This window comes from Acipenser ruthenus, chromosome 16, assembly GCF_902713425.1.
Source record: "Acipenser ruthenus chromosome 16, fAciRut3.2 maternal haplotype, whole genome shotgun sequence".
NCBI classification, from domain to species: domain Eukaryota; kingdom Metazoa; phylum Chordata; class Actinopteri; order Acipenseriformes; family Acipenseridae; genus Acipenser; species Acipenser ruthenus.
Genome location: NC_081204.1, coordinates 18,750,930 through 18,767,567, shown reverse-complemented (window position 1 = coordinate 18,767,567; position 16,638 = coordinate 18,750,930). Strand labels below are relative to the sequence as shown.

Below are 16,638 nucleotides of genomic sequence, written 5' to 3'. Positions count from 1 at the left end.
CTCTGTAGCAAAAGACGCCATTTTAAAAGTGCTTAAGGTTCTTCGCTGTTAAACTTTTCCTAGTAGTTTTTGCAAAGCAAGGTGCGACAGCGTTACAGCCAAGGCTGGTTATTGGCACGAGGGACAAAGACTCTCGCGCAATACACAAACGTAGGCTGGGTGTTCACCTTCACTACTGCGTTGCAAACAAGCACAGTTCCAGTCACCTAACGCCGCTCTACCAAAGGGTTTCTGCCTGCTTTAATACAGGTGTCCGTTCCCCAGTTAGCACTCCCATTACCTAATGGGGGGATGGAGGGGTGGAGAGGAGGGAGGGGGGAGAGAAGTTAAACAGCAAAGAGAGCAAAAGTCAATTTATTCTATTTTGTTTTGGTTCTTTTTATTGCAGCTGGAAAATGTAATGCTGGATAAAGACGGCCACATCAAAATCACAGACTTCGGACTTTGCAAAGAAGGAATCGCTGCTGCTGCTACCATGAAGACGTTCTGCGGCACACCTGAATATCTGGCTCCAGAGGTATGGGCTTGGCGTTCATTAGACTGCACTTCCTGAAACAGGTCATATTCTCCACATGGAAACATAGGAAAGAAAACCGCACGTGTCGCATGCCAACGAGAGGAGGCAGGGTGGTTTAGTGCTCAGAGCCATGGATTAAGAGCCAAACTCTGCAAATGTTTTTCAATGTGTCCAACAAATTTGGTTTAGCAGTCGCATCAGGTGTATCCCCGTGTTGTGATTTGTACTTGCACAAAAAAAATGTTTTTTATTGCTATTAATCAAACATGTAGAGCAGTGGTGGCCAATACAGCAAACACTGTGATCCATTGTGGAGGATCTCAACGGGCTCCGCGGTCCACCAGTAAGCTATGACCAACAATTAGCGGGATTTAATATAATAGCGTCCAAATACGTAAGATAGCAATAATGAAGCTTTTTTTTATTCAAAAGTATTTTACTGAAAAGTTTATGGAACCCTGTGACAGAAATACAATGATTCTTGGTTGTAAATCTCCCTCCCGACCTGTGAGGGCGCTAAGCAGCGAGAACAAAGTTCCTTGGACGGGTTGGCCTGACAGTTCTTTCCCAGGGTCGGGAAGTCTGCCAGTCTGGATGAAGACGAGACTCTGTTGTAAGAACGCATTGACCCGGAAGGGAAACTACGTGGCAGCCGCAGATTAGAGAGGCGGTTGCACTCGTTTACCAAGGGGTCGTGTGTGACGGCATCAAAGGGGGCGGAGTATCGCAATCTGTTCCTTCATATTGGTTTGTGTTTGTGAACTGAGAAGTATTGGGAGTGTTTTGTTTGTTTGTCTTTGTGTAATTCGTCTTGTTTGGGAATCACTAGATGGCTAACAGGATTCCGGAGCTGTCGCCAAGAGCCAGCACTACCCGGAACAGCACTGTACTGCTGTCACAAACTAAACTGCATCGCCCACCACGAGCACGACTGTCACAAACTAATATGTATACAGATATGTATTGTTTAGGTTGTAGAAGCCCATTATTGTCGACCCCCGTGCAGAACACACTGCTGTCGACCCCCGTGCAGAACACACTGCTGTCGACCCCCGTGCAGAACACACTGCTGTGTATTGTCGGGGGATTATTGTTTATTGGTGACCAGACCTGGATAAAAATAAAAGCGCACTTTCCAAACTGGATTACAAGGCTCTGTCTGCACTGCACTGCATCACTTCTGCACCTGTTCCCACTCGGCCGCTTTGTCACAAACCCAAACCAAAAAAATAATTGGTACACAACGCTATGTACTGATACAGCAGCACTAAAATATCTTTCTATCATTTAGGAATTGGCAAGAAAAGTAATACATTTTAGTTGCAGGAGCTGTATGATTTATTATTTAAGTTTCTTAAATGCATTTCTCTTTTGGTTGTATGCATAGTATTTTGGGTAATAAGTGACGCTGCACAATACTGATCCAGGCAGGAAGTTCGGAGAGTTGTTGGGGGGGGGGGGGGGTGGTTGGAGTGTCAATGGGGTGCAGAAGCTAGTGTACAGTGTCTATAGAAAGTTTGCACCCCCTTGAACATTTTTACATTTTGTTGTGTCAGTGCCTGAGAGTTTCATGCATTTAAATGAGGATTTTTTTCCCACTTATCTACACACTATACTCCACATTGTTAAGGGGAAAAAAGTTCTCTACCAACTTTGCACACCTAGATTTGACCATTCTTCACAAAATTCAAGCTCTGTCAAGTTCCTTGGGGAGCATTGATGGACAGCAATCTTCAAGTCATGCCACAAATTTTTGAGTGGATTTAGGTCGGGGCTCTGACTGGGCCACTCAAGGACATTTACCTTTTTGTTCCTTAGCCACTCCAGTGTAGCTTTGGCTGTGTGCTTTGGGTCGTTGTCATGCTGAAAGGTGAACTTCCGTCCCAGTTTCAGCTTTCTTGCAGAGGGCAGCAGGTTTTCCTCAAGGACTTCTCTGTACTTTGCTCCATTCATTTTCCCTTCTATCCTGACAAGTGCCCCAGTCCCTGCCGATGAGAAACATCCCCATAACACGATGCTGCCACCACCATGCTTCACAGTACGGATGGTGTTATTTAGGTGATGCGCTGTGTTGGGTTTGTGCCAAACATAACGCTTTGCATTTAGGCCAGAAAGTTCCATTTTAGTTTCATCAGACCACAAAACTTTTTGCCACATGGCTACAGAATCTCCTGAGTGTTTTTTTGCATACTTCAAACAGGATTCAAGGTGGGCTTTCTTGAGTAATGGTTTCCTTCTTGCCACCCTACCATACAGGCCAGATTTGTGGAGTGCTTGGGATATTGTTGTCACATGCACACTTTGACCAGTCTTGGCCATAAAAGCCTGTAGCTCTTGCAAAGTTGCCATTGATCTCTGATCGGTCTCCTTCTTGCTCGGTCATCCAGTTTGGAGGGACGGCCTGATCTAGGCAGGGTCTTGGTGGTGCCAAACACCTTCCACTTCTGGGATATTCAAGGCCTTTGATATTTTTTTATACCCATCCCCTGATCTGTGCCTTTCAACAACTTTGTCCTGGAGTTCTTTTGAAAGCACCTTGGTGCTCATGGTTGAGTCTTTGCTTTGAAATGCACTACCCAGCAGAGGGAACCTACAGGAACTGCTGAATTTTATCCTGAAATCATGTGAATCACTACAATTTAACACAGGTGGAGGCCACTTAACGGTGTGTGATTTTGAAGGCGATTGGTTACACCTGAGCTAATTTAGGATTGCTATTACAAGGGGGATGGACACTTATCCAACCAAGCTATTTCAGTTTTTATTTACTTAATTTTCTACAAATTTCTAGAATATTTTTTTCACTTGGAAGTTGTGGGGTAGGATGTGTAGATAAATAAAAAAAAAAAAAAAAAAACCACTATTAATGCATTTTAATTCCAGGCTATAAGGCAACAAAAGGAGAACATTTTGAAAGGGGGTGTAGACTTTCTATAGCACTGTAGCTCTGTGTGGCGTTGCTGTTTAGGGGAGAGCCATGGGATGAACTCCTTCCTCACCGAAGTCCTGCCTGGATCAGGAGACCGGGAGTGCGTTGTTGTCTTGCTGGCTGAAGAGAAAGAAACGCAGCGTATATTAAAGACTTCAGCCCTGTGATTCTTAGCAACTGCTGTAAGAAAGGAAAGGGAAAATCAAAGCGACCTCCTCCTCGGTGTTGACATTTCTCTCTCGTTTGTTTATTTCCCTTTCCACGCTACACTGGTGTACGTGTCCTTACCCAGTCAAACACTGATCTGATCTGCAAGCTCAACAGCTTTCACTTTAAAGTTGCAGGACGACTTTGCCATCCTGATTTCAAGTTGTATCAAAAATAAACTTTTAATATATACGCCTGTCTCAAATACTGCAATAAAAAATGGCGCCTTTGGAAAACCATAGCGCTTCTAATTACTGCCCCCCCTTAAACAAGCGCTGCAGCTGTTCTGAGCAATTTAAAATAAACGCTGCTGCAGTAATTCAAAGTCATACGATATGTGTTCAGATTGGTCTGGGTTAAAGCTTGGACATTACTGATGTCATTGTATTAGAATATGATGATTGGATTGGAATGGCTTCTCCCTTGCTGCAGATGCTGGAAGAGAAGGACTATGGGCGCGCGGTGGACTGGTGGGGCTTCGGCATCATCATGTTTGAAATGATGTGTGGACGACATCCCTTCTATAACCAGGACCGCGAGAAGCTCTTCCAGCTTATTCTTATGGGAGACATCAAATTCCCAAGTGCCCTCTCTTCTGATGCAAAATCTCTACTTTCCGGGCTCCTCACAAAAGATCCGAATACGAGGTAAGTAAACTAGTGCTTCTGCTATGTGCTCGCATAAATAGCAGGAGGCAATACTTGTATTGGGTTACGTTTTCAAAACCGGTGAAAAGGAATTTGAGTACATGGACTCGTTAGCTTCATTTTCATTGCTTGTCTTTTATATTTTTAGTTTCAGAAAGGGCAAGAAGTTAAGATCCTGAAGGGCAAGGCAATGCTGCCTTCATTGGGTGTGAAGATTCAGGGGCACTAAGGCAGTTCTAGGGGGCAGAAAGGCAAAACATAAATCCAACCCAAGGGCAACACGGCTTTTTTTTTTTTTTTTTTTTTTTTTTTTCATATTCATAAAAACAATAAAAAAGAAATACAGAGCCTATTATGTTGATGAAATGTTAATTCAAGCAAACACAAATCAATGTTTTCCCGAGTGATTCGCACACTAATTGTTACAAAAATAAAATGTAGGTCACTTTTCCATTGTAAAAATAAAATGGTATAAAAAAAAATCCAATTTAGCTCCCGAGTGGTGCATCCGATAAAGGCGCTCTGCGTGGAGTGCAGGATGCGCCCCCTATAGCCTGGAGGTCGTCGGTTCAAGTCCAGGCTATTCCACTGCTGTGGACGGGAGCTCCCAGGGGGCGGCGCTGCTCATGGGGGGGGGGGGTGGGGGGGGTAGGTCGGCCAGGGTGTCCTCGGCTCGCTGCGCACCAGCACCCCCTGTAGTCTGGCCGGGCGCCTGCGGGCTTGCCTGTAAGCTGCCCATGGCTACATTGTCCTCCGACGCTGTAGCTCTGAGGTGGCTGCATGGTGAGTCTGCAGTGTGAAAAGAAGTGGGCGGCTGATGGCACACGCTTCGGAGGACAGTGTGTGTTCATCTTCACCCTCCCGAGTCAGCGCAAGAGTGGTAGCGGTGAGCTGAGCATAAAAAAAATAATTGCCCATTTTAAATTGGGATACAAAAAATAATTGCCGATGTACTACATTTAAAAATAATAAATAAATAAAATCCAATTTTTAAAAACAACACTTTCATAATGAAAAAATACAAAAGGTTAGTTTGGCAAAAAATAAATCTTCAGGGTATTTCTTCTGAACTCGATCGCACACCCCTGACTAATGCATATGATTAGACTAGAGCAGAGCTCCCCAACCTTTTCCTCAGCATGACCCCATTTACACATTGGAGAAATTGTGACCCCAAATTGATGCAGACAAGATTAGCATTTGTCATAAATATGGCATTAAAATACATATGTTTTAAAATAATATTGTAATAATAAAACAACATTAAACAGAAACTCTAACAAAAAACGCCATTAAATGCATTTATTTTATGTTTTTCAATTGTGGATTATATTTATTGTGCTGCGATACCACTAAGCTCCCCATGATGTCATGGTTACTAAATTTAGAATAGTATAATAAAGGAATTATACAGGAGACTAGACTGCCATTACTGTTCACTGTTCATTTTGCTATGTTTGCTCCATACAACCGTCTCTCTAAACTTCCACTAAAAATACAGCAAAACAAACCACACACACACACAAAACAAATGCATCATACTCAATGACAATTTCGTTTAGCAAGAAAAACACTAAGTGCCATCGTAGATTTAACAATGATATGCCAGTGAAAAATTCAAGTAATATAGTTTATCACATTGGCAAATTTATTACACATTCTAACGATATAGAAAAGCCCTGAATGTTAAACTGCCATTACAGTACCTAGTGTAGGAATTATTTTAGCAGATAAACATGACAAATTCTCATTCTCAGTCACATTTAAAAGCTTTACTAACTGAACTAGTGTAACAACTGAGCGTCCCGACACAGCTTGTGGAAGTTTGGTTTTGTGGTATAGATGGCACACCGCAGCTCTGAAGTGAGACAAAGCCGAACCAGGTAACTACAGACCAATAAGCCTGACTTCTATTATATGGAAACTTATGGAAACTATAATAAGATCTAGAATGGAAAATTACCTATATGGTAACAATATCCTGGGAGACAGTCAGCATGGTTTTAGGAAAGGGAGATCGTGTCTAACTAACCTGCTTGATTTTTTTGAGGATGCATGTAACAGGGCGAGCAGCCCTGTACATTGTTTATTTTTAGATCGGGGTCTCCCCCTCCGCCCCTGTGCAGAGTATTGTTTTTGTTTATTATGATTTATTGTATTATTGTATTTATGTCGGCGAGCGCCGTATGTTTTATTGTATTGTATTTATGACGGCGTAGCGCCGTGTTATTGTTTTGTTTATTTTTAAAACGTGTCCTGGCAGAGGCGAGATCGGTGCTCGTCCTCTGCCAGGAGTAATAATTAAAACTCGTGCAGAAGGTGGCCATCTCCCGAATTAATTGGGTGATTTAATTTGTTGCTAATCGGGAGATGGTCACCTGTTATAAAAAGCCTGCAGATCTCCAACTCGGGGTGGGTGTTTTAGGTGGAGTGTTTAAGAGGATACGCGAGAGGAGATACATTTATTTAAAACGTACAGATCAGTGAAGGCAGTTGCTCAGCCTGACCGTATTTATTTTGTGTTCGAGATTTATTTTTGTTTACTTGTTTTATTTCTGCTCTGCGAGCAAGTGTTTTATTTTTGTTTAAATATTTATTTTTGGTTGCTTTAAATAAAACGGCGCCCGCGCCACTGCACAATACCTTTTTGATTTTGTTGTCCCTTCTCTGCCGTGACATCAGACCCTCAGCCATTCCTGCCACAATGCAACATTGACAATGGATAATTGCAAAGCATACGACATGGTTTATTTAGATTTCCAGAAAGCTTTTGACAAAGTCCAGCATAAAAGATTAATTCTCAAACTGAACGCAGTAGGGATTCAAAGAAATGCATGCACATGGATTAGGGAGTGGTTAACATGTAGAAAACAGAAAGTACTGATTATAGAAGAAACCTTAAAATGGAGCGAGGTAACCAGTGGTGTACCACAGGGATTAGTATTAGGTCCTCTGCTATTCCTAATCTACATTAATGACTTAGATTCTGGTATAGTAAGCAAACTTGTTAAATTTGCAGACGACACAAAAAGTGGCAAACACTTACAGCAGCAAGCAATAAAAATGTGCATTATAAATAACATGGGAGATACTGAAATTGAAGAAGGGATCTATGAAAAAGACCTAGGAGTTTATGTTGACTCAGAAATGTCTTCATCTAGACAATGTGGGGAAGCTATAAAAAAGGCCAACAAGATGCTCGGATATACTGTATTGTGAGAAGTGTTGAATTTAAATCAAGGAAAGTAATGTTAAAACTTTACAATGCATTAGTAAGACCTCACCTAGAATATTGTGTTCAGTTCTGGTCACCTCGTTACAAAAAGGATATTGCTGCTGTAGAAAGAGTGCAAAGAAGAGCAACCAGAATTATCCTGGGTTTAAAAGGCATGTCGTATGCAGACAGGCTAAAAGAATTGAATCTATTCAGTCTTGAACAAAGAAGACTACGTGGCGATCTGATTCAAACATTCAAAATCCTAAAAGGTATAGACAATGTCGACCCAGGGGACTTTTTTGACCTGAAAAAAGAAACAAGGACCAGTGGTCACAAATGGAGATTAGATAAAGGGGCATTCAGAACAGAAAATAGGAGGCACTTTTTTACACAGAATTGTGAGGGTCTGGAACCAACTCCCCAGTAATGTTGTTGAAGCTGACACCCTGGGATCCTTCAAGGAGCTGCTTGATGAGATTCTGGGCTCAATAAGCTACTAACAACCAAACGAGCAAGATGGGCTGAATGGCCTCCCCTCGTTTGTAAACTTTATGTTCTGAAGTAATGTCCAATGTTGAGCGATCGCGCGTCTTGATGGAAACTATGGTGCTGAATCCTGCTTCACAGAAATAAGTTGAGGCGTAGGCACCTTGAGTGCATGTGTTGACAGAGCAGGATAGTGTGTGTTCACACTGAACCAGAAGAAAACTATACCAAGCTGAGAGAATGAAGATCGCATCCTCCGATCGCAGGACAGTTCAATGAGCTGCTCAACTTCATTGGATGGCAGATTCATTGCATCAGGCTGACACAGAAATGTCCAGTCCTAATATTATTTATTTATTGGCAGACGCCCTTATCCAGGGCGACTTAAAATTGTTACAAGATATCACATTATTTGTACATACAATTACCCATTTATACAGTTGTTGTTGTTTTTACTGGAGCAATCTAGGTAAAGTACCTTGCTCAAGGGTACAGCAGCAGTGTCCTCCACCTGGGATTGAACCCACGACTCTCCGGTCAAGAGTCCAAAGCCCTAACCACTACTCCACACTGCTGCCCTATGTCCTGGAGGTTTGTAAAGAACGTCCCAAACCGCTCCTCTAGTGGTTGGAGATGGGCAGTCCTCACCTTTGTCGGAGGCTCCATTCCGGTGTTCAGTCAGGAAGGCAGAGAGCTGAGGGAACGACTCGTAGTTCCTATTCCTGAGTTTTTGTCCCCAGAAAGCGATTTTCTTCACAAATCCATCGATGCAGTCGCTGAACATGAGAATGTGTGTATGTTTGCCCTGCAGACTGAGATTTAGATCGTTAAGCTTCATAAAGATGTCACTGAGGTATGCCAGCAGACACAACGGATCACTATTGCACAGAAAGATTACAAATTCCTCTTTGTTGTGATCCATTGCATACGCACATATCTCGTCTTTTGAGTTCAACAAATCGTTCAAGAACTTTTCACCTTGAGAGCCCCCTAACCACGTTGTGGAACAGCAGAGCATCGTGCTGGGACCACATTTCGTAGCACATCTAGGCAAAGAGACCAGCGTGAAGTGGCTGAGCCTTGATGAAATTCACAATCGAAATGACATTTTGCAAAACATTGTTCAATTCTTTACTCGGTTCCTTTGATGCCGGCTGTTCTCTGTGAATACACAATCCCACCAATTCATCCCAAGGGAGTTTTTTCTCCTGTATGTAGCCCTGCAGCACATCAAACATTTATTGTGCCGTTTCGTTTTTAGAAAGAGGCAGACAAAGTATATCCTCAAAAATGTCTCCTTCCCAGATGTAGCGCACATAGGCTAAGGAATGTTTCTTCTTGATTCACAGCAATCGCTTCTACCCTACGCTTGACGGTATTGTTTGAGAGCGGTATCGTTTTCAGTTTTTTTGCTGCATTTTCCCCCCCCCCCCCAAGTATAATTCTGACCCATGTCAATTGCAGCAGGCAAGGCCAACATTTCTCCAGCAGTAATTGGTTTCCTGCACTGAGCAATTCGATAACTCACCTCAAACGAGGCCCTCTGTGACTGCACTGACACGGACATAGCATTCTTGAATTAACTTCTGGCAAGTCCATTCTTTTTTATAACACTCGAAAAGCGATCTTGGCTTTCCTTCATGTTCCTTGTGTTGTGAACTCAGGTGACGTTTAAGTTTATTAGGTTTCATGCTCTCGGCAGACAACACAGCCTGGCACAAAACACACCGCGACCTTTCTTCCCCATTCACTTCAGTACGTGTAAATCCAGAAGCAGAAACTTTTCGTAGAAAAGCATCCATGTTGGGGTTCTCTCTGTCCTGTAACGTATTTCAGCCAGCCTGTATACACACTGGTTTAACCTTGAAGCATGTGGCGCAGTTGCAACTTCCCTGCGTGAAAGTACTGCAATACGAGAGAGTTGCATCTTCATAAACAGGAAACGTACGTATTAATCATGTGCAGTCTTACACGTGGTACTGTACCCTAATAAAAATAAACCAATTCATTGAAAATGTTTGTTGAATAGACTGACGACGCATTTGCAGTTATGTTGATAGTACATCAATCACCCTGCCAAGTGAAAAATAAATAAATAAATAAAATAAGATTACACTGCTGAGCGTCTGTGCGCGACCCCATTTTTAATCGTGGCGACCCCAAGGTTGGGAACAGCCGGTCTAGAGGCTTAGATATACAGCCTTAGTGATCTAACAGCACAAAAAAGCAGTGTCACTGAAGGGAAGCTTAAAGATGGATTTTCAGGCAGACTGGCTGTAGATTTACACATGGCTGGAGTGTAATAATCAGCTGTTCGGTCTGCAGTGTGTCTATACAACTGTAGTTTAATAACCGCCCTTACAAAACTGGTACAAACAACGAAATAGAAACTTCATCAGGCAATGGTGTGCTCTGCATCACAATGATGAACAGCTGGACATACAAAGTGTTAGATGTTTACATTCGAGAGACGTTATGTAGTTTCATAGTTCTTAATTTACAGTTGCAAAGGATTTAGGTTTGTTATGGTGCATTGCTGGACACACGATTCAGGGGGGAAAGGTATGCTGTTGCGTTCTGTACACGTTCTGGCCCCTTTCATGAACGCACATGTTTTACTAGCTAAAAAGCAGATCTACGCAAGGGAGTGGAGAATGAATTACACAAAAAATAAATAAAATAGAAATCGATGCACTTCAAGGTTTGTCTTTTGTTCACAATTATGTTCTCTCCTACTCGTTTCATACCGCAGAGAGCTGCTACTTGAACAATGTCGTAGATGCTTGCTCTGTTTTTGGGGGGGGGTTTGTGTAAGAATTTGAGCAAAACTAAATTGTCTACCTTGAATTACAGTGGCTAGAAACCTTTTTTTTTTTTTTCTTAGACTTGCCGGTGGGCTGGACGATGCCAAAGAAATCATGCGGCACAGTTTTTTTGTTGGAATCCACTGGCAAGATGTGTACGACAAAAAGGTGAGGTCACCAATTCACCTCAACAGCATTTCTCAGGTTTAAAAAGCAGGTTTTAGAAGTAGTAAAGAATTATGGGATAGTGGTCCATGGTTTGCTTATCGGAAGACATGCAGGTCCGGTAAGTCAATCAATCAATCAGTCAATCTATTTTATATAGCGCCTTTCATAGTGGATCACATCACAAAGCACTGTACAAGAGAGGAAAATGCCTAATACATTACATACAGTGAAATACATTAAACACAAACAGTAAAAAGCAATGCAAATACAGGATTAATCCATTAAATGCCAGGCTGGAATGTGACTTCCAGACATTGTGGATGCATGTGCAACACACAATCATACGCATGAGATGGAGTGAAAAACCTGAAACGGCAATTTAGACAACAGCTAGTAACAGATATCAGGCTTGAAGAACATTTTCATAAAACACAGTAAAGCCCTGGGTTCTAGTAGGAAGATCTTCTGTCTTCTCTTTTGTAGCTTATACCTCCTTTTAAGCCTCAGGTGTCCTCCGAGACAGACACAAGGTATTTTGAGGAAGAATTTACAGCTCAGACGATTGCAATAACTCCTCCGGAAAAATGTAAGTCCACTTTTTTTTAAAAGTCCATTTTATTGCGTATTAAGTAATTCAATGTGATTTAGTTGTGAAACGTGGACTGTTTTCTTTTAAATCACAGATACTGTTATGACACTTGGTGATGTCACCAAACAAACTGAAAGTCTAAACGATACTGTGTTAGACTTCTAGAAATCAGAAAATAGTGAAATAAGAAACCCTGTTAAGTCCAGGACTGGTACGTTAAGGGCTGTTCACACTACAGCGTTTATTCACTGCATTTTCTGCGGTAAAAAAATAAAATAAAATCAAACTTGAGGAATTGAGTAGCACCTGTCATGCTTCAGCGTAATCGCTGCGGAAAAAAAGCGAAATTCACTGCGGACAGAAATAAAAATAAAAGCGAAACAGGTTCGATTTTTGGACGGAAAACGCCACGATCACCACCCTGTTGTGCTCAATTTTGGATACAATCTGAAGGCAACATGGATCGCTTGCAAGCTGCTGCATGGTTATTGCTCCAAAGGAGAGAGAGAGAGAAGGCGGAATCCCTCTATAATAATGAGCAACGCTGTAGTACCAGCGTCTTGTGCAAGACCTGAAGAGAATATACATGGTACTGTATAGATTTATATCATCTCAGATAGGGTGGATTGGGAACAAATCATCTCAACAATGTTATTGGCAACCAAACCATTGTTTAAACACAATTATAAGTACAGACAGGACTAACAAACGCAATCTTATAGATGCATCTGGATTGATTTTTTTAAAATAAATACAATACACACAGGCTGGCGGTAGTGTCAGTGCAGATGTGACGTCACACAGCACAGACAGAGGTTTACTTTGGGGGGGGGGGGGGGGATAGACGTATACTAACGTGATTGACAAACCGTTTTTAGACAGTTTAATTTGCTGTGTACTGGATGTAATTAGACACGTGATTTTGTTTTGTAGTTCAGTCTATATTTAACAATGGGGCCGCAGTATCTCATGCACTTTCTAAAAGCTACACCCGAACATTTAACAAAAACCTGTAGTCAAAACAGCGCGGTTGTTTTAACATACCCATAGTGCTTACTTTCCGATTTTGCTGATTTTTTTTCCCCCAGATTTTCAGTTTTGTATTCTTTATCAACATATTTCTTGTGTTGCTTATCATGAATAGGATATTCTGCGCTGCTGGAATCAGACGTTCCCCCGTCTTGCCTGCGATATTTGACGCGCAAGTCTAAATAAAAAAAACAGCGACACGTCAGGCGTTAAACGCAGCGAATTAACGTCATAGTGTGAAGAGCCCTTTAGAGTCAAGTAGTGGGGTTCTGAAAAATACAACGTTCCATGGCCCCACATGTTAATACAACGGGTCTGTCATTTCTTTGTGAACACACTCACAACTTTTTGCACTAAAACTCGGTTGCAAAGCTCTTTTCACAATGGCCGCTCTAGTGCACTGAGTGTGTCCGGATTACTGCCCACATTATGAAACCGGTGACACGGCAGCACCGATCCATGATGTGTGGTACGGAACAGAAAAGCCACAGCACCTGCTAGTGAGTGTGTGTGTGTGTGTGTGTGTGTGTGGGGGGGGGGGGGTTTTTAAAAAAAATTTTAAATTTGTATTTAATCGCTGTTCCTCCAGTGATTAGAGAACAGATCTCAAACCCCAGTGCACTAGAATGGCCATATTGAAGAGAGCTTTGTAAAAAGTGTAAAAAGTTGAGAATAAAAAATGACAGGTACGTTATTTAAATGGCTGTAGTCTGCACGTGGCGAAATGTAACGCTATGTTTTTGGGGAAGCCTGCTTCTTTGTTTTTAAACACTATTTCCCTAACAACATGGTAGATTTCCTCTAACTAGCACGCTGTTTCCCCTCCTCAGTCGAAGACGGAATGGACTGTGTGGATAACGGGCGGCTCGCACAGTTCCCCCAGTTTTCCTACTCTGCCAGTGGACGGGAATAGGAATCCTTTTTCAAGAGTACTGCTTCACCCCAGCCAAGCTGATCGCTGGATACAGCTCCTCCACGTTACCAGCAGATCCTAGCACTGCTTCAGCACTTGCGTTCTCAGGTTTTTTTCTATTTGTTTTTTTTTTCTTGACGGGGGGGAGGGGATCATCGGGTGTTTTTGGTTTTTATATATTTTATTTATTTATTTTCCGTGAGGGACGAGGGTGGTTACGCAAAGAGCAGTGTCGTGTCGCTCCGAGGCCATACGCTGACGATGGGGTATTTTATTTAATATTGTAATGATGTGTGCTGATTGTAGCAGGTACGGTTGTTTTTTTGTGATGTATTTAGCTATGCTTTTTTGTTAGACATATTGCTAGACAATGCAAAAATGTTTGTAATTGTCAAGCATTTGAAAAGGATTTGGATGCCAGCTGTTGATCCTCCAGTGTGTTGGCGAGTGTAGCTGGCAGCTCCTCTTCATCTGAGTGCAATCACAGAATGTATAAACACTTACAACCTTGGCAAGACAGGGGAAGAATGGGGAAAAGCACTGTTAAACAAAACACGAGTTTGAGAAGAGAACAAAATATCATTTCTTGTGTTTTCTTTAAGTTCATTGTAAATGTGTATTTATTATTATTATTGTTGTTGTTGTCCAGTTTTTTGTTCAACTCTGAAGAATATTTTTTGTTTTAAGGACCACAACATAGAGGGGGAAACCCTATAGAGGATGACTGCAGAGTCCTGTCTTGACCGTGGTTGTGTTTATTTGTAATGTTGAATTGTTGTACGTGTTGCTTCTGCTACTATTTTGTAAGTTTTTTCCAATATTGAGACTTGAAAATTGTTGAAACACCTGATTTGTTAAAACTGTAACAGGGCTGTACAAGCTGGCAATCCTTAAAAAAAATATATATATTACACACGCACACACACACTCTGTAGCCTTCATTATGGAGACCATGAGTGAAATTGAGACCTAAAGGAGACGTTTGTCAAATATAATGTTAATAAAAAAATTACACTTTGATAAAAGGCTTGGTTTCAGTTTTTTGCATTAGGATTTATTTATTTTATTTATTTACATAAGAACATAAGAGTTTAATCTCAGAATCTCATCAAGCAGCTTCTTGAAGGATCCCTGGGTGTCAGCTTCAACAGCAGCCTGCACTAATATCGGTTATTGGGCAAATTAACCAATCGAAATTGAATGGGCACTGTGGAAGGGTAGTGCGTAATTCACTGACACACACGGGAGACAAGTTTTATTTGCAAACACCGCACTGGTGCCCAGTTTTATTATTTTAGACATTTGTCTTATTGCCTGCAGAGGGCGCTGTTGTCTGTGGCCTGAGTACCGATAATGGTCCACAGGAATACCAAAGCTTCCACACTCACAGGTGCTCAAAATAATAATGAAAACAAAAGGCGAAATGAAAAGGGAAAATAAAACACAGTAGTAAAACTACAAAACACAAAGTGCTGCTTACGCAGGGCCCCGACTGCCGCTAAGCCGGTCGGCTCGGGATCTCCGTCCTGCGCTGTTATGCACTATACACTGGGGTGGCCAAGGTTCCCCTATCACTACACATGTCCTCTTGGGTACGTAACAAGAGATTTTAATAAAATTGTTTATTTTTTTCTGGCTGTCTTCCTCAGCCGTGCTTGCCTGTTTTGGTCGCTCGCTCCAACCACTGGCCGCCTCAGCCAGCGTCTCTGTGTTTCCAATCACGGCCACCTGAATGCATCACCAAGTGCAGTACTTATGGGTTGAGCAATCCCCCCCAAGGCCCGCCTCTCAGCCATTCAGAGAGAGGGAAAGCCAACCTTCCCCACCTCTCCGTGTCATCGCCATGACTGACAGGCGGATCTACGAGGCTGCTGCCCCCTTCCTGCAGTTCCACGCATGCGCCAGATAGTCAGCACCGATCTCCCCCGTTACAGGCACGAATGCAATTCAAGCCCACTAAATCAAGGAGGTAAAGTAGTAGATAAAAGGTTCTACGTTAATGGTGAGGCAATACCAACAGTATCTGAGAAGCCAGTGAAGAGTCTTGGAAGATGGTACGACGGGGATCTAAAGGACACAGTTTGCGTGGGAGAAATTTGACAACAAGCAGTGGAAGGGTTGAAGAGCATAGACCACAGCGCTTTACCAAGCAAACTAAAACTCTGGTGCTTTTCAGTTTGGTCTACTGCCAAGGTTGCTGTCCCACTGACTGTGTACGAGGTTTCTTTGACAACAGTAGAGAAGCTGGAAGCTTTAATCAGTTCACACATCAGGAAATGGTTGGGAGTTCCATGCTGCCTCACCAGAGTGGGACTTTATGCTAAAGGAATACTGCAGCTACCAGTCTCTGCTCTAACTGAGGAGTTTAAGTGCACCAAGGTCAGACTGGAAATGACATTGGTAGAGTCGTGTTCAAATGCGTAAGGGAGGCAGCACCTGTGTTGAAAACTGGAAGAAAGTGGGCGGCAAAGAAAGCTGTGGAGGATGCAAAGGCTGCCCTTCGAATTGGTGATATCATAGGGCAAGTTCAGCATGGAAGAGGGGGTCTTGGTCTCAGTTCAGCTCCTATATTATTATTATTATTATTATTTATTTCTTAGCAGACACCCTTAGCCAGGGCGACTTACAATCGTAAGCAAATACATTTTCAAGTGTTACAATACAAGTAATACAATAAGAGCAAGAAATACAATAACTTTTGTTCAAGCAAAGTACAGTGTGACAAAACACAATTCAATAATACAGCAGATAATAGTGATAGTTACATCAGGATATGATTAAATAGTGATAGTTACATCAGGATATGATTAAATACAAAATACTACAGGTTAAACACTTGGCAGATTACAGTATTCTGAAGTACAGGATTAAATGCAGTAAAATAGGGGGCAGATAAGAGCAAAATAAAGCACATTTAAATGAAGGGTGATAGTGTCCCAGGATACAAACAGAGGAGTTCTACAGGTGCTGTTTGAAGAGGTGAGTCTTAAGGAGGCGCCGGAATGTGGTCAGGGACTGGGCAGTCCTGACATCTGTAGGAAGGTCGTTCCACCACTGCGGAGCAAGGGTGGAGAAGGAGCGGGCTCTGGAGGCAGGGGAGCGTAGAGGAGGTAGAGCCAGTCTTCTAGTGCA

At 42.3% G+C, this 16,638-nt stretch overlaps 1 protein-coding gene across 7 annotated transcripts in view; it reads left to right on the top strand.

Moving 5' to 3' along the window:
* LOC117412568 (RAC-gamma serine/threonine-protein kinase-like) overlaps positions 1 to 14,531 on the top strand; it is a 40,912-nt gene extending 26,381 nt beyond the window's left edge. For 4 of the 7 annotated variants that reach the window (XM_034021044.3, XM_058988980.1, XM_058988982.1 and 1 more), the window contains exons 10-14: positions 389 to 517; positions 4,086 to 4,300; positions 10,888 to 10,975; positions 11,459 to 11,561; positions 13,424 to 14,531. In XM_034021044.3, the coding sequence (XP_033876935.3) occupies positions 389 to 517; positions 4,086 to 4,300; positions 10,888 to 10,975; positions 11,459 to 11,561; positions 13,424 to 13,506 (618 nt within the window). In that variant the 3' untranslated portion in view covers positions 13,507 to 14,531. Of the gene's footprint in view, positions 1 to 388; positions 518 to 4,085; positions 4,305 to 10,887; positions 10,976 to 11,458; positions 11,562 to 13,423 lie in introns of those variants that run through there. The other 3 variants (XM_058988984.1, XM_058988983.1, XM_058988985.1) reach the window with 3 other exon arrangements.
* Positions 14,532 to 16,638: the final 2,107 nt, after the last annotated feature.